The 17,950-nt window shown below is 44.1% G+C and overlaps 1 protein-coding gene across 9 annotated transcripts in view; it reads right to left on the bottom strand.

Annotated features, from left to right (window-relative positions):
• Positions 1-17,950, bottom strand: part of LOC122542310 (TRIO and F-actin-binding protein-like) — a 366,873-nt gene that overhangs the window by 44,510 nt on the left and 304,413 nt on the right. For all 9 annotated transcript variants that reach the window (XM_043679926.1, XM_043679930.1, XM_043679931.1 and 6 more), the window contains 4 exons: positions 16,147-16,284; positions 13,755-13,902; positions 7,562-7,667; positions 6,770-6,929 (listed from right to left, as the gene is read on the bottom strand). In XM_043679926.1, the coding sequence (XP_043535861.1) occupies positions 6,770-6,929; positions 7,562-7,667; positions 13,755-13,902; positions 16,147-16,284 (552 nt within the window). The remainder of the gene's footprint in view (positions 1-6,769; positions 6,930-7,561; positions 7,668-13,754; positions 13,903-16,146; positions 16,285-17,950) is intronic.

Raw genomic sequence — 17,950 nt, forward strand, 5'->3', positions numbered from 1 at the left:
TGAGTGCCGAACCAGAGGACATAGCTTAAAAATATGGGGTAGACCATTTAGGACAGAGATGGGGAGAAACTTCTTCACCCAGAGAGTGGTGGCTGTGTGGAATGCTCTGCCCCAGAGGGCAGTGGAGGCCCAGTCTCTGGATTCATTTAAGAAAGAGTTGGATAGAGCTCTCAAGGATAGTGGAATCAAGGGTTATGGAGATAAGGCAGGAACAGGACACTGATTAAGGATGATCAGCCATGATCATATTGAATGGTGATGCAGGCTCAAAGGGCAGAATAGCCTACTCCTACAGCTATTGTCTATTGTAAAGAGTTGTAATAGGTTATAAGAGATAGGATTTATAATCATTTAGAAAGGAATAATTTGATTAGAGATAGTCAACACGATTTTATGAAGGGTAGGTCATGCCTCATAAACCTTATTGAGTTCTTTAAGAAGGTGACCAAACAGGTGGATGAGGGTAAAGCGGTTGATGTGGTGTATATGGGTTTCAGTAAGGCATTTGATAAGGTTCCCCACGGTAGGCTATTGCATAAAATACAGAGGCATGGGATTGAGGACGATTTAGTGGTTTGGATCAGAAATTGGCGAGCTGAAAGAAGACAGAGGGTTGGTGGGAAATGTTCATCCTGGAGTTCAATTACTAGTTATGTACTGCAAGGATCTGTTTTGGGGCCACTGCCGTTCATCATTTTTATAAAAGTCCTGGAATGAGGGCGTAGCAAGATGGGTTAGTAACTTTGCAGATGACACTAAGGTCAGTACAGTTGCGGATAGTGCCGAAGGATGTTGCAGGTTACAGAGGGACATAGATAAGCTGTAGAGCTGGGCTGAGAGATAGCAAATGGAGTTTAATGTGGAAGAGTGTGAGGTGATTCACTTTGGAAGGAGCAACAGGAATAAAGAGTACAGGGCTAATGGTAAGATTCTTGGTAGTGTAGATGAGGAGAGAGATCTCTGTGCCATTGTACAGTTGCCACCCAGGTTGATAGGGTTGTTAAGAAGGCGTACAATGTGCTAGCTTTTATCGGTCGAGAAGTTGAGTTTTGGAGCCATGAAGTCATGTTGCAGCTGTACAAAACTCTGGCGTGGCCTCACTTGGAGTATTGCGTATAATTATGGTCATTGCATTATAGGAAGAATGTGGAAACTTTGGAAAGGGTTCAGAGGAGATTTACTAGGATGTTGCCTGGTATGGAGGGAAGGTCTTGTGAGGAAAGACTGGGGGACTTGAGGCTGCTTTTGTTAAAGAGAAGAAGGTTGAGAGGTGACTTAATTGACACATTATAAGATAATCAAAGGGTTAGATAGGGTGGAAAGTGAGAGCCTTTTTCCTCAGATAGCGATGGCTCGCACAAAGGGACGTACCTTTAAAATGAGGGGTGTTCGATATAGGACACATGTCAGGGTAGTTTCTTTACTCAAGAGGGCACTAGGGGCGTTGATTGCCCTGCCTGCAACAGTAGCAGACTCACCAACATTAAGGGCATTTAAATGGTCATTGGATAAACATATGGATGAAAATAGAATAGTATAGGTTAGCTGGGCTTCAGATTGGTTTCACAGGTCAGTGCAACATCAAGGGCAGAAGGGTCTGTACTGCGCTGTAACGTTCTATGTTCAATAGCTATCAGGCCACCATGCAGACTTCTCCTTTATAGGGAGAACAGTTCCAACTTATTCTGCTTTTTCAGACAAGTGAAACCGCTCAGATTGGTTATTATTCTTGTGAGTCCTTTCTTGCACAGTTACAATCCACTTGGGAAAGTAAACTGATCGAGTTCTGCTATCTTTGAGTTGTCACAAAAGTTAAATTTTCAAAGGAAGTATTCATCGTTGCTGATTTTCCAGCCGGAAAATGATGACCAGTTTTCTGCATTTAACAAGAAACTACTGTTTATTACAAATAAATCAGATTGAATGACAAGGCAAACAAAACTGGAATGATCAAGTTGTAACTCTAACTTAAATTCTACTCATTTTTAAACCCAACATATATATGCAGAGAGACAAACAAAAAAGAAATAGATGTTATGGGTGGAAAAAAAATGCGAGAGGACACAGTTCAATAGCATCAGTCCACAGTATTCAATGAGTCCTTTTGCTTCTCTCGGTTCTTCTGATCTCTGACATTCTTCATTTTAGTCCCCACAGTTCCTTACTGAAAACACAGGACAATTATCACACTAATTGTTTAGCATATCATTCCCTGGTGAGAGGCAACAGCTTTTAGGCAAATTGTGAATGAGAATGGTTAACTATCTTCCAATTCTTCATTACTTATAAGGAGAGAGATGCTCTTTAGAGTCTGGAAGCTTTCTACCCCTATATTGTGTACACATAGACACCTGCCCAGCAGCCAATCAGCGAGTTGTTGTCATGCTGAACATTCCTAACCCAATGAGCTGGTCTTGACTGAAATCAACAGGCTGCCTCTGAGCAAAACTGCCCTGAACACATGCCCACAGTGCTTATGAGTCCAGCAAATCTCTTCCTACTGCTTGAAGTAAGAAGTAGTGTAAACACACCTCCAGTAATTTGTTTTAAAACTGAAAAATTCCTCCCCCAGTTTGCTTAGTTTCAAGCAGGACTTTCCTTCCATATTTGGTCAATAATCAAAATTAAGAAAAATAAAAATATTTGGTTTTACAGCATGATCTCTAGTGCTTCTCCATCTCATAACATGGAGGCCATCTTGGTAGGCTCCTTCCATGGTTTGATACAAGGTTAACACAAGTAATGTCGAGAATGTGCAAATATCTTTTCATTTAAACAGGCCCTTTGGCCCAACAAGTCCACATCGACCCGCCGAAGCGCAATCCACCCAGACCCATTCCCCTATATTTACCCCTTCACCTGACACTACCGGCAATTTAGCATGGCCAATTCACCTAACCTGCACATTTTTGGACTGTGGGAGGAAACTGGAGCACCAGGAGGAAACCCACGCAGACACGGGGAGAACGTGCAAACTCCACACAGACAGTTGCCTGAGGCGGGAATTGAACCCGGGGTCTCTGGCGCTGTGAGGCAGCAGTGCTAAACACTGTGCCACCATGAGTATTGTGACAAATAATAGACATCTTTATGTAAGGCTGGGACTTTTGCATCTAATATTGGAAGGGATGTTGGCAACAGGAAACTCACTTGTGCTGTCAGCTGAACCATTCAGATAAGATTACAGCTTCTCTTAAGACGACAATCATTCTATATTTATACAAAGGCGGAAACAACACGAGTCACAGCTGCAATGTTTTGTGCTTGTGAAAGCTTTGGTGGTTTGTAGCAGCAGACACCGCCTAGAGAAGTGATGGTCTACTGGTACTGTCAATGGTAAAGGTTCCAAGATGGCGGCACTGGCAACATAGGCAATGACTGGGTTCATGAGCTCATCCGCTCCTGACAGGCTACTTCCTTTCTTCATCCTTACTCTTTTCATCTTTTTTTCTCTTTTTCTTCTTTTTCTCATCTTCATCCTCTTGGAAAAGGCAACATCTTGGAGGAGGGCAGCAGGAATGGGACTCTTGGTGAGATGGCGACCTGGCTAGGCAGCAAAGCCAAGGATTCCTGGTTGCAGTAGGCCCAGAGTGGGGACTCCTGGCATGATCGACGTGGCAGCTGAACCAGGGATTTCTGTTCATGCTTGCGATTGACCCGGAATGGAGGCTCCCAGTTATCGGTGAAGTGACAGCTCCTGGTTGCGGTAGGCCCAGAGAGGCATCTCCTGGTTATTGATGAGACAGCAGTGACAGCAGAACCAGGGACTCCCAGTTGCATGGGTTCGGCGTGGGACCCAGCCTCAGGGTCAGTGAGGTGGACCCAACCAATAAGAGATGGCGCTTAAAGAGTGGCAACTTTTACATTGGTGTCTTCGGCACAGGTAGCAGCGAAGTGGAGGAGGAGGGGTGGAGGCGCAGATGTCTCTGGTGACCTAGCTCAGGGCTGAGGATTTATAGCCGAGGCAGCAGAACAAAGATAAATTCTCTTTCAGTTAGTTATAGCTATTTTTAAACTACTCAAAATGGCACCGGATTGTGACAACAGTTAAAGCTTTTCATTGTATTATTCACTGTAAAATATGTGAGAATAAATCATTCAATTCAATCTAGTGATCCAGGTAATGTTGGCAGAGACCTGCCAGATGCTGGAATTTGAATTCAACAGAAACTCTGGAAATAAAATGCAAGCAACAGAGTTAAGCAACTCCACAGACTAATGATCAGATCTGAGCTCTGCAATCCTGTCATATCCAGTCGTAAATGGTGATGGACAATTAACAAATCACAAACATCCCCATGCTCAATAACTGGGGAGCCCCATCACATCAGTGCAAAAGATAAGGCTGAGGCGCTTGTAACAATCTTCAGTCAGAAGTGCTGAGTAGTTGATCCATGTCGGCCTCCTCTGTAGGCCCCAAAATCAAAGATATCCACCACTCCACCATTTGATTCACTCCATATGATCTTAACAGAAGGTTGAAGGCACTACATACTGCGAAGATGTTGGACCCTGACAACATTCTGGCAATCGTACTGAAGACATATGCTCCACAAGTGGTCATACCCCCAGCTAAGCTGTTCAAGTACAGCCACGACACGGCACTTATCCAATAATGTAGAAACTTGCCCAGGTATGACCTGTACACACAAAGCAGGACAAATCCCCAACCTGGCCAATTACTGCCTCATCTGCCTACTCTTGATCATCAGTAAAGTGATGGAAGGTGTCATCAATAGTGCTATCAAGCAACACTTGCTTAGCAATAACTGATGCTCAGGTTGGTTCGTCAGGGCCACTCACCTCTTGACCTAATTACAGACTTGACCCAAACGCGGACAACAGAACTGAATGCCAGAAATGAAGTGGGAGTGACAGTCCTTGGCATAGAAGCCATATTTGACTGTGTGTGATATCAAGGAGTCCTAGTAAAATCAGGGTAAATGGAAATTGGGGGTAAACACTCTGCTGGTTGGAATCATATCTGGCATATTGGTAGTTGGAAACCATTCATCTCAGCTCCAGCTGATCTCTGCAGGTTCTCCTCAGCTCCTTGTCCCAATCATCTTCAGATACTTCATCAGTGACCTTCTTTCCATCATAAGGTCAGAAGTGGAATGTTCAATATTGTTCACAACTCCCCTGATATTGAAGCAGTCCACATCCAAATACATCAAGACATGGACAATATCCAGGCTTAAGCTGACAAGAGGAAAATATATTTGTGCCACACAAACATTCGGCAATGTGAATCTCCAACAAGAGAGAATCCAACCAAACCCATTTACATTCAATGGCATTGTCATCACTGAATCCCTAAACTCAACATCCTGGAGTTACCATTGACCACAAACTGGACTGGACTGGATTTATATAAGAGCAGATCAGAGATTAGATACTGTGCAGTCGATAACTCCTGAATCCTCAAAACTGTCTACCATCTACAAAGCACAAGTTAGGAGTGGATGTAAGTTTGCTCACTGAGCTGGAAGGTTCATTTTCAGATGTTTCGTCACCATACTAGGTAACACCATCCGGTGAAGCACTGGTGTTATGACTGTGTTTAGGTTTCCTTGGGTTGGTGATGTCATTTCCTGTGTTGATGTCATTTCCTGTTAATTTTCTCAGAGGTTGGTAATAGGGTCCAAGTCGATGTATTTGTTGATAGCGTGCCAGAGACTCACTGATGATGTTACCTTGTGTGGTGACAAAACATCTGGGAATGAACCTTCCAGCTCAGTAAACAAACTTACATCCAGAACCTCAACCTGAGCTACAAATCTTCTCAAAACCCGCGAACAATTTAGGAGTGTGATGGAATACTCTTCCCTTCCCTGGATGAGTGCAGCTCCAATAATAGTTAAGAAGCTTAACACTAACCAGGACAAAGCAGACCGCTTGATTGGTGCCATATTCACAAACTTCCACTCCTTCCACCACTGCTTGCTCATTATCTATAAGATGTACTGCAGAAATTCACCAAGATTCGCAAGGTAGCACCTTTCAAACCCATGACTACATTCATCTAGAAGGGCAACAAGGCATGTGGGGACTCAGTTTAATGACCCAATCGATAGTGCCTCTGACAGTACAGCACTCTGAGTACTGCACTGGACTGTCAGTCTAGATTGTGAAGTTCTAATCTCTGCAGGGCAATTGACAAAATATCACACTTCTTGTAGACACTAATGCTCTGAATCCAACCTGTCAGAATAAATCACAATTCTGACCTCACCAGATGCCTGGTGACACACCAAGACTCAAGGCCACAGAATGTATTTCTCTTGTCTTAGTTACTATTGTGGAGGGAACTAGTCATGACTACAACAGCACCTATATTCTAACCACCATAAACCCCACTCAACTTACTTCAGTCAAACTCATCACAGGTTCAGTGGGGCAGCTACCGCAGAGCTTGGGAGGGACAGAGCAGCCATTTTGTGTGACTCTGCGTGAATTACTGTCATGTCCAAAATTGGTAGGTACAACGTTTTTGGTTAAGGGGCAGCCTGGCTTTTAGATCCAAAAAGAAGAGAAATACTCAAGACAGGGGACAGGTCAATGGAAGGTTTTAATCCAGGCAACGGATTGAGTTGCTGACCCCTCAGGATTCACATTGACTGTCCAGAAGGCACCATCTATAACACATCAGATCCTTAGCAGTGGGTGATGGGCTGAGAAGCCTTTTCTCATTCTGTATTTTATTTCAGGTATCCTCCTCCCTCTGAGAAGCATCACTGCCCAATTGAATTGTCCACGCCCCTGTTACCTGGTTTTGTCGAAGCAGTTCCTCATTCTCCCGTTGACTCCGTGACAGGTCCCTCTCCCGCATTTGCGTCTCTTTCACCTGGTAGTTAATCTCCAGACACTTGCGGGAGTATTGTTCAGACAGCACCTGCAGTTCCCGCTGAAGGGACTCCAGCTCCTCCCTACAAAGAAGCAGGACTTCAAATAAGTAAAGCGTCAGTGAGTGTTGTGACACAAAATAGCACAAGCACAACGAGTCCTCTCAGCCAAACATTCCCTGACAGACACCATATACCATTATTCCCAAACAGGCTAGATCTGAATCATTGTGTAAGTGACTGGGATTGATACAAAATTTGTAGCAGATCATTATCTTCCACTCACTGTATTTCTAATGGAGAAATAACTCTTCTTTTGTCAGGAGACATTGCTGAACTCGAAGTTCTGTTTGCTGTGGTTCACATCAAATTTTATTGAATCACTCTTCAAAAATGCTGCCAGATCTGCTGAGATTCTCCAACATTTATTTTATTTCAAATTTCCAGGAATACTTTGCTTTAATTTAACTGTTTGCTGCATGATTAGATGGCGCTTGCTGTAAATTAGGCATCTTGCTACCAGTCTAGCCTAAGTCCCACCCTGACTCTCGTTAGCTGACAGAGTGGATGTGAATAAAATTCTACTTTCCCATTTTGGATCAGAAAACTGGATTAAACACCCTGTTAAGAAACACAACTCCCTGTTACCTGTTGCCTCTATCTGATAGGCTCCTACTCACACATTTCAAAATTCTCAAGGGGTTAGTCATACTCACTGGTGCTGTTTGCGAAGCCTCTCCAAATCATTGTTGTTTGCAATATTTTGAATGCTCCGCAATCTCTCCAATTCCTCACGATGGGCTTTCTTCACGGCTTCAATGGCTGCAATCCAGAACAAAAACCACTCACAGCTGAACTGAGTTTTTTTGGCTTTATTTTAAAGACAGTAGTAAGGGGCCCTCTTCTGGCACGGTGATAGTGTCCCTACCCCTGAACCAGGAGCCCTGGATTCAACTCCCATATGCTCCAGAGGTATATAATTAAACATCTGACGGCATGGTGGCTTAGTGGTTAGCACTGCTGCCTCACAGCACAAGGGTGCTGGGTTCAATTCCCACCTCAGGCAACTGTCTGTGTGGAATTTGCACATTCTCCTAGTGTCTGTGTGGGTTTCCTCCGGGTGCTCCGGTTTCCTCCCACAGTCCAAAGATTTGCAGGTTAGGTGAATTGGCCATGCTAAATTGCCCGTAGTGTTAGGTGAAGGGGTAAATGTAGAGGAATAGGTCTGGGTGGGTTGCTCTTTGGAGGGTCGGTATGGACTTGTTGGGCCGAAGGGCCTGTTTCCACACTGTAAGTAATCTAATCTAATCATCTGTGAATAGGCTGATTAGGAAAATATATTTAAATACATAAACAGGGCCCTCTTGTGGTGCACTGGATTGGGTAACCTGGGTTCAAGCTCCACCTGTTCCAAAGGCAATGACATCTCTCAGCGGGTTGATTAGCAATAGGATAAAGATGACAATTGGAGGGGCCCTCTTATGACGCAGTGGTAGTGTCCCTACCCCTGGACTGTTCCAGAGGTGTGGAATAATACCGCTGAACAGGTTGATTAGAAAAATAGGTTAATAAAAAGTGTTTAGAAAATTAAAGATAGTTGGGAGGGTACCAGTGCTGCAGTGGGAGTGTCCCTACCTCTGAGGCCTAGCGCCAGAGGTGTGTCATTAACATCTCTGAATAGGGTTGATGAAAAAAATCTTTAAGACATTGATGACAACAGGTTTCCAAATGAAATTTCCAGGGCATCCTATGTCACAAAATCCTTTGTTATCAGTCTACAGATAATTACCATCTCTTCCTCCTCTTCTCATTCCATGCATCATTATCTATGTTTGTTGACCTACACTGGTTCCTTGTCCCACAAATCTCAGTTTTAAAATTCACATCCTTGTTTTCAAACCTTTCCCTGGCTTCCCTCCTCCCTGTCTCTGTAATCCCTCCTAGCCCTACAACCCCCTCTTGAGCTCTCTGCACTCCGCCAATCCTGGTCTCTTCCACAGCTTTAATCATTTTACTACTGACAGCTGTGCCTTCAGCTACTGGGCCCTTAAGCCATGGAATCCCCTTCCTAAACCCCTTTGCCTTGCTTTCCTCCTCTAAGATGCTCTGTAAAACCTACATCTTTGAACAAATCCTTGTCACCTACCTGAATACTTCAACACAACCAGAAGATACTGGAGCAGAATTAAGCCATTTGGTCCATCGAATCTGCCATACCATTTGATCATGGCTGAAATGTTTCTCAACCCCATTCTTCTGCCATCTCCCCATAACTCTTGATCCCCTTACTAACAAAGAACTTATCTAGCTCTGTCTTAAAGACATTCAATAACCTGGCAATGAGTTCTACAGATTCACCACCTTTGATGAAGAAATTCCTCCTTATCTCAGTTCTAAAGAGTTGCCCCTTCCCTTTGAGGCTGTGCCCTCAGGTCTTATTCTTTCTCACTAGTGGAAACATCTCTATTCAGGCCATTCAGTATTCTGAAAATTTCCTTGAGATCCATCCTTATCCTTCTAAAATCCATTAAGTACAGATCCAGAGTCCTCAATGCTCCTCATGACAAGCCCTTCATTACCAGGATCATTCTTGTAAACCTCCTCTGGACCCCCTCCAAGATCAGCACAAACTTCCTTAGATACAGTGCCCAAAACTCTCTCAGTATTCCAAATGCAGTCTGATCAGACCTTAATGCAGCCTCAGCAATATATCTCTGCTCTTTTATTTTTGCCCTCTTGAAATGAATGCAAACATTGCATTTTTCTACCTAAACTGTCAACTGAACCTGCATGTTAACCTCAAAACAGTCCTGAACTAGGACCTTCGAGTCCCTTTGTGCTTCAGCTTTCCAAAGCCTTTCCCCTTTTAGAAAATAGTCTGTGCCTCTATTTTTCACACCGTGCTTCCCACATGGTATTCCACCTGCCACTTCTTGCCCACTCTCTTAACCTGTCCAAGTCCTTCTGCAGTCTTGCCATTGTCCTCAACACGACCTCTTTAATTAAACCATGTGGGAGAGTTTTCACATAATGGAAAAGGTGAGAATCATGTAGATTTGTATGAACCACAAGGATTACATATGGAATGAAATAGGTGATGAGATTGTTAAAACCCAAGACATAATCGTGGTTACTGGGATTAGTGTTGGGGTCACTATTAGTTGCTTACTTTGGCTCAGATTATCTTTTCATACAACAGCTCTTCCGAAACCACCTGTGTGTCATTTGCTAACTTAGCAACAATGTCCTCAGTTCCTTTGTCCAGATTATTAACGTATGATATGAATAACAGTGGTCCCAACACTTACCCTGCAAAACTTCCTAGTCACAGGCTATCATCCTGGAAAAGATCCCTTTATCTCCACTCTCTGCCTTCTGCCAGACAGCCAATCCTCTATCCATGCCAGGAGCTTGCTCCTAACATCATTTCTTAGTTAGCAGACTCAAACGCAGCACCTCATCAAAGGCCTTCTGGAGATCCAGGTAGATGACATCCACTGACTTGCCTTTTTCTTACTTGCTCATTGCCTCCTCAAAGAATTCTAACAGATTTGTCAGGTATGACCTTCGCTTGATGAAGCCATGATGACTTTGCCCTATTTTACCATGCACTTCCAAATACTTGGCAGTCTTAATCATGGACTCTTAATCAAGGACTGAGGTCAGTCGAACTATCCTGTAATTTTCCACATTCTGCTTCCCTCCCTTCTTAAACAGGGCTGTTACATTAGCCATTTACCAGTCCTGACTGCAGTGACTCCTAAGAGATCACCACCAACAACAAAAAATGTGATGCTGGAAAAGCACAGCTGGTCAGGCAGCATCTGAGGAGCAGGAGAATCGACATTTCGAGCATGAGGACTTTCCTGATGAAGAGCTCAAGCCTGAAACGTCGACTCTCCTGCTGCTTGGATACTGCCTGACCGGCTGTGCTCTTCCAGCACCACACTTTTTGACTCTGATCTACAGCAACTGCAGTCCTCACTTTCTCCGAGATCACCACCAATGCCTGAACAATCCCCTCAGCTATCTCCTTCAAAACCTTAGGGAGTACTCTGTCCAGTCCGGGTGATTTATCCACCTTCAGACATTTCAGCTTCCCCATAACCTTGTCTTTAGAGATAGCCACTACACTCACCTCTGCCTCCAACTCTCTCGAAGCTCTACTTTGGTACAGGCGTCTTCCAATGTTCAGAATGATGCGAAGTACCTATTCAATTGTTCCCCATTCCTACTTTGCCAGCCTTATTTTTTAGCTGCCCAATGTCCACTCTTGCCTCTCTTTTACCTTGCATATACAAACCTCCTGAAATCTTCTTCTGTATTACTCTCATATTTCATCTTTCAATATTGTCACCTGAAGCATCCCAAAATAATGAACAGTTTGTGGCACCGTAGTTGGCTCTGCTGCATTAGTGAGGGGAAATAAAAGAGTGTGGAAATGCAGTAGTCATGGGAGATTCAATTGTAAGGGGAATGGAGAGGAATTTCTGCAGCCGCAAACGATACTCCAGGATGGTATGTTGCCATACTGACACTCCGGTCAAAGATGTCTCAGAGCTGCTACAAGACATCCTGGAGGGTAAGGGTGAACAGCCAGTGGTGGTGATACACATTGGTATAGGCAACACAGCTGAAAGAAAGGAATCAGGTCATTCAAGCAGAATAAAGGGAGTTAGGAGACAAGCTGAAAAATCAAACTCAAAAGGTAGTGATCTCAGGATGACTACCAGTGTCATGTGTTAGACAGAGTAGAAATAGCATGATATATAGGATGAAGTAGTAGCTAAAGAGATAGTGTGAGGGGAGGGTTTCAGATTCCTCAGGCATTGAGACGTGGGGGAGTTGGGATCTGGACTAATTGGACAGGTTACACCTGGGCAGGACTGGACCCGATGCCCTAGGGGGAAGTGTTTACTAGAATGGGGGGTTGGGAAGGATTTAAACTAAATTAGTAGGGGGATAGGAACCTATGCAAGGAGGCAGGAAGGAGAATCAAGGACAAATACAAATGACAGAAAGGAGAATAACAGAAGTGAAAAGCAGAAAAATCAAAGGTTAGAAACAAACAAGGCTACTGTAAAAAATAGTGAGAATGGGACAAGGAACATTAAAGAGACAAACTTTAAGGCTTTGTGTCTGAATATACAGAGCATTTGAAATAAAATGGATAAATTAATCATGCAAATACATATAACTGGGTATAATACAGTGGGATTACGCATGGTGACCAGGGATGGGAAGTAAATATCCATATTTAGGAAGGATAGACTAAGAAGAAAAAGCACTGGAGTTGCATTACTAGTTTAAACACAACATTGAGCCAAGTTATTAGCTCAGACAATACACAGTCTATGTTGGTAGAATTGAGAAATATCAAGGAGCAAAAACGTTAATGAGGGTGGTAATATTGACCACCAACTGTGGTGGTGACGTTAGGAATGACAATAAACAGGAAATCCGAAATGCATGTGGTAAGGGAACATCTTAATCTACATATAGATTGGACAAATCAAACTCGTCACAATACTGGAGAGGAGGAATTCCAAGAGTGTACATGGGATGGTTTCCAGACTAATATGTTGAGGAGACAATGAGAGAACGGGCATTTTAGACTGTACAATGTAGTTTTTAAGAGTGTCCCTTGGGCATGAGTAATCACAATATGACAGAATTCTTTATCAAGCTAGAGAGGAGGTAGTTGATTCTGAGACGAGGATGCTGAATCTTAATAAGGGAAACTATGATGGTATGAGGGATGAATTGGCTATAATGGACTGGGAAATGTTACTTAAAGTTATGACAGTGGGTAGGCAATGGCAGACATTCATAAAGCAAATGGGTGATCGACAAAAATTGTTTATTCCTGTCTGGCACAAGAGTGCAAAAAAGAACAGTGGCTAAACCATGGCTTACAGGGAAATTAGATGCAAAATAAAGAGGCATACAAATTGGCAAGAAAAAAGACAATAAACCTGAGGATTTGGGATAGTTTAAAAGTCAGCAGAGGAGGAGCAAGGGAATGAATGAGGAGGGGAAAGTAGAGTTTGAGAGTAAACTTGGGGGGGGGCGGCAGGGAGCGCCTAAGAACTGACTGTGAAAGTTTCTATAGGTATGTAAAAAGAAACTTAATATAGCTCCCTTACAATCAGAAACAGGGAAATTCATAGTTGGAAACAAAGAAGTGGTTGATGAGCTAAATTCAAATTTCTGTCTTCACAGAATAGTACATAAATAACATACCAGAGATGATGGGGAACACTGAGTTTAACAAAACGAGGAACTGCAGCAAATCTCGATGAGTAGGTAAATGGTGTTGTGGAAATTGATGGGATTCAAATCTGATAAATTCCCAGGGCCTGATAATCTTCATGCCAGAGTACTTAAGGAGGTACTACTTTAGAAATAGTAGATGCACGGGTGGTCATCTTGCAAGATTCTTTAGACTCTGGAACAGGTCCGACAGATTGGAGAGTAGCTAATGTAACCCCACTATATAAAAACGGACGTAATGAGAAAATAAGGAATTATAAACCAGTGATAAAAACTGAAAGAACTGCGAATGCAGGAAATCAGAAACAAAAACAAATTGCTGGAAAAGCTTAGCAGGTCTGGCAGTATCTATGGAGAGAAAACAAAGTTAATGTTTCAGGTCCACTGACCCTTCCTCAGAACTGATGTTAGCTATGAGAAAGTTGGTTTTTATGCAGAAGATAGGGTGGGAGGAGGGGGTAAGGCGTAAACGATAGGTGGAGATAGAGCCCTAGAATATCATCACATGGTGAACCCTTCGTGGAAATATTACCAGGCAGATTACTTTAGGCCCACAGTGTGGGGTGTAAAATCAAAAGCTGCCCCTCTCCATCCCTTAACGTTGAGAATACCGGATCTGTTACACCCTGCTCTTACCAGAGATGGTGGCATCAGTTTCCTCGGATAACAGTCGCTCCTTGTCATGCTGGACCTTCTCTAACTCCCGTTTATGTTGCCGTTGAAGTTCCTCCATTGCTTTATGGTGGGACTCCTCCATCTCCCTGAAGCTACGCTCACAGGTTTCCTGAAAGTGAACAGACTAGAGGGATGAGAGCCAAACATTGCGTCGACCGAGGCAAACTAATCTCCGTACCCTTTGGTTAAACAAGAGGAGAAAGATGCGCAGGACTAAGATTACAAGAACAGGTTGTATCAACCTTCTTTTCATATCCTGGAGTATAGAAGATTGAGGGGTTGATAATTAAAGGATCGATAGGATAGAGAGAAATTATTTCTTTTGGTTAGGGAACGGGAAGAGAGATAGTCCTGAACATTAGAAGGCGTAATATTGAAGTTCAATCAGCGACAATGTTTAGAAGCACTTTTTCACACAAGGGAGAGTAGAGATCTGGGACTCCTGGTGCCAGAAACATTTCTGAAGCAGGACGGATGAACCTAAAACACGATGACAGAGATTGGTGGACATTTGCTGAGCATGAGTATCCAAGGTGAAGAACCAAGTGTTAACACACAGATGAGCCAGGTAATTGGAAATGGTAGGAGAAAGTGAGGACTGCAGATGCTGGAGATCAGAACTGAAAATGTGTTGCTGGAAAAGTGCAGCAGGTCAGGCAGCATCCAAGGAGCAGGAGAATCAACGTTTCGTGCATGAGCCCTTCTTCAGGAATGAGGAAAGTGTGTCCAGCAGGCTAAGATAAAAGGTAGGGAGGAGGGACTTGGGGGAGGGGCGTTGGAAATGTGATAGGTGGAAGGAGGTCAAGGTGAGGGTGATAGGCCGTAGTGGGGGTGGGGGCGGAGAGGTCATGAAGAAGATTGCAGGTTAGGAAGGAGGTGCTGAGTTCGAGGGATTTGACTGAGACAAGGTGGGGGGAGGGGAAATGAGGAAACTGGAGAAATCTGAGTTCATCCCTTGTGGTTGGAGGGTTCCGAGGCGGAAGATGAGGCGCTCTTCCTCCAGCCATCGTGTTGCTATGTTCTGGCGATGGAGGAGTCCAAGGACCTGCATGTCCTTGGTGGAGTGGGAGGGGGAGTTGAAGTGTTGAGCCACGGGGTGGTTGGGTTGGTTGGTCCGGGTGTCCCAGAGGTGTTCTCTGAAACGTTCCGCAAGTAGGCGGCCTGATTCCCCAATATAGAGGAGGCCACATCGGGTGCAGCGGATGCAATAAATGATGTGTGTGCGGTGCAGGTGAATTTGTGGCGGATATGGAAGGATGGTACCATTGGAAATGGTTGGACAGGCTCGAATAGCTGAATGGTCTCCTCCTGTTCCCAGTGACGCTCCTGGAAGAGATGGCATTATACCATAAGATCCCTGACTCTAGTTTGTGTTGCTTGTAGAATACACCACCAAGCTGCTTGGAAGATTACGATGGCAAATTATGTTTTGAATAGAGCATTTTACTAAATGTAAGTGAACACTCCAAGAAGCATTACTGGAGCATTATAAAACAAAAAGTGATACCGAGACACACAAAGGGATATTGGGACAGACAACCAAAAGCTCCGACAAAAATCTAAGTTTCAGTGAGTGTATTAAAGGAGGAAGGAGAAGCTTTAGAGATGGAGAGATTTAGGAAGAGAACTCTAGGGCTTTGGGCCCTGGCAGCTAAAAGCCTTGCTCCTGCAAAAATTCCAGCTCTCTCTGGCCTGATCCAGCTGTGTGTTCAGGGAGGAGATCTGAAATTTGAGGAAGAGGGAACTTTATTGATCCCTAAAAACAGCTTGTAAATTTCTCAGACATACAGATTTATAGCAATTATGCGGAACCCCAGATGGAATGTAATACATTGGGAATCAAATTCCAAAATGTTTAAAATTAGAGTTTCTTAGCATGCCACAAGTAGATGATAGATATCCCAGAGGATTTTGGGATTGAAAGAGATTGAAAGGGAGGGATGAGAAAGGAGGGATTTGGAAACAAGGATAAAAATGTTTAAATCTAGATTTTGCTTGACTTGGAGGCACTGTAGGTTAGAGAATGCAAGGAGCGATAGGGAAATGGGATGAAGCACAAGTTAAGATATAGGCGGCAGAATTTTGCATGAACTCACATCTGCAGAGGATGGAATATGGGCGAGCAGCCAGGACTTCATTGGAATATAGCACAACACTGGCAGACTATTCGGTCCACCCTGTCTATACTGGCTCTTTGAAAGTGTTATCCTCTCAGCCTTGTTCTTGTGAACTGAACTGACAGGTTCAAGCGTGCTCAGTGAGATCTAAGTATCAATCAGTTTTTGCCCATGCTGTTCATCTCCAGCAGAAATACAGCCAAATAACCTTTCCCTGTATCGAGCAAACTCCCCACCTGAGAGATAAAGCCTTTTGGAATCTGTGTTCTCAGTCCCTCGGTGGAGTTTACTTGTCCATAGAGCCGACTGCTTTGCTCCTGGAAAGATTCCAGCTCCCTCCTGGCCTGATCCAGCTGTATGTTCAGGGAGGAGATCTGAAATTTGAGAAAGAGGTAACTTTTTTGGTCCTTAAAAACAGCTTGTAAATTTCCCAAGCATACAGATTTATAGCAATTATCCAGGATTCCCAGGCGGATGGTAAGGCATTGGGTATTAAATTCCAAAACCAAAATCTATAGATTGTCACAAGAGTAAAATGGACCGTTTGTTCCTTTTCCAAGACTGGTGGTTCACTTCTTTACCCGTTCCATACCAACTCCCTTTTCTGTTTTTTTGCTGTATTCATACAATCCCTATAGCGTAGAAAGAGGCCACTCATCCCACTGAGTCTGCACCAAACTCTGAAGAGGATCACAACAGGATCCCTCCAATCCTCTCACTGTAATCCCACATTTACTGTGGCTAACATGTCTAGCCTGCGCATCCCTGAACACTACAGCCAATTTCCCATGGCCAATCCACCTAGGCTCTGGACTGTGGGAGGAAACTGGAGTGCCTTGTGGAGACCTACATAGACACAGGGAAAACATTCAAACTCCACAGTCAGCCAACGCTGGAATTGAACCTAGGTTCCTGGCACTGTGAGGCAGCAGAGCTAATGTCTGAGTCACCGTACCGCTGTTTGACATTTAATCTCTTCTTCCTTCTGGATTATTATTGAATTTTCCTTTTGTTCTTCCCCAAAACACCTCCCCATGGCACAGTATTGCTTCAAAATGGTTCAAACTTTAACCTTTCCCAATTCTTGCAGGAAGTGATGAACTGGTAAATGTAAACACTGAATGAAATTCTAATGTCAAGGGCAGAGAGAGACAGGAATGGATCGGTACATGTGGAGAGACAGAGGGGTCAGTGCCTGTGGGGGGAAAGCGGGATGAGTGGGTATGGGAGGGGGAAAATCAGTGTAAGTGGGTGTAAGGGGTCAGGGGACTGTGAATGTGAGGGGTCAGTACATATTGGGGTAGGGATGTCAATGCACCTCGAGGGTAGGGGGTCAGCACGTGTGGGGAAGCGATCAGCATGTGTTGGGGGAGTGGGGGGTCAGTGCCTGTGGAAGTAGGGAGTCATAAGAACATAAGAACTATTAGCAGGAGTAGGCCATCTGGCCCTTCGAGCCCGCCCCACCATTAAATAAGACCATGGGTGATCTTGTCATGGCCTCAGCTCCATTTACCCACCCTCTCACTATAATCCTTAATTCCTTTACTGTTCAAAAAAAATTATCTATCTTCGCTTTAAAAACATGTAGTGAGGAAGCCTCAACCACTTCACTGGGCAGGGAATTCCATAGATTCACAACCCTCTGGGTGAAGAAGCTCCTTCTCAATTCAGACCTAAATCTGCTCCCCCTGATTTTGATGCTATGCCCCTCTTGTCCTAGTTTCACCTGGCAGTGGAAACATCCTCTCTACGTCTATCCATTCCCTTCATAATTTTATATGTTTCTATGAGATCCCATCCTCATTCTTCTGAATTCCAATAAATATAATCCCAGTCTATTCAGACTCTCCTCATAAGCCAACCCCCTGTGTAGGGGGAGGGATCAGTGTGTGTGGGTGGAGAGGGTCAGTGCGTGACGGGGAAGGGGGTCAGTGCGAGTAGGGGAAGGGGATCAGTGCATGTGAGCGGAGGGGGTCAGTGATGTGTTGGGGAAGGGAGTCAGTGCAGGTAGGGAAGGGAGTCAGTGCAGGTAGGGAAGGG

This window comes from Chiloscyllium plagiosum, chromosome 39, assembly GCF_004010195.1.
Source record: "Chiloscyllium plagiosum isolate BGI_BamShark_2017 chromosome 39, ASM401019v2, whole genome shotgun sequence".
NCBI classification, from domain to species: Eukaryota; Metazoa; Chordata; class Chondrichthyes; order Orectolobiformes; family Hemiscylliidae; genus Chiloscyllium; species Chiloscyllium plagiosum.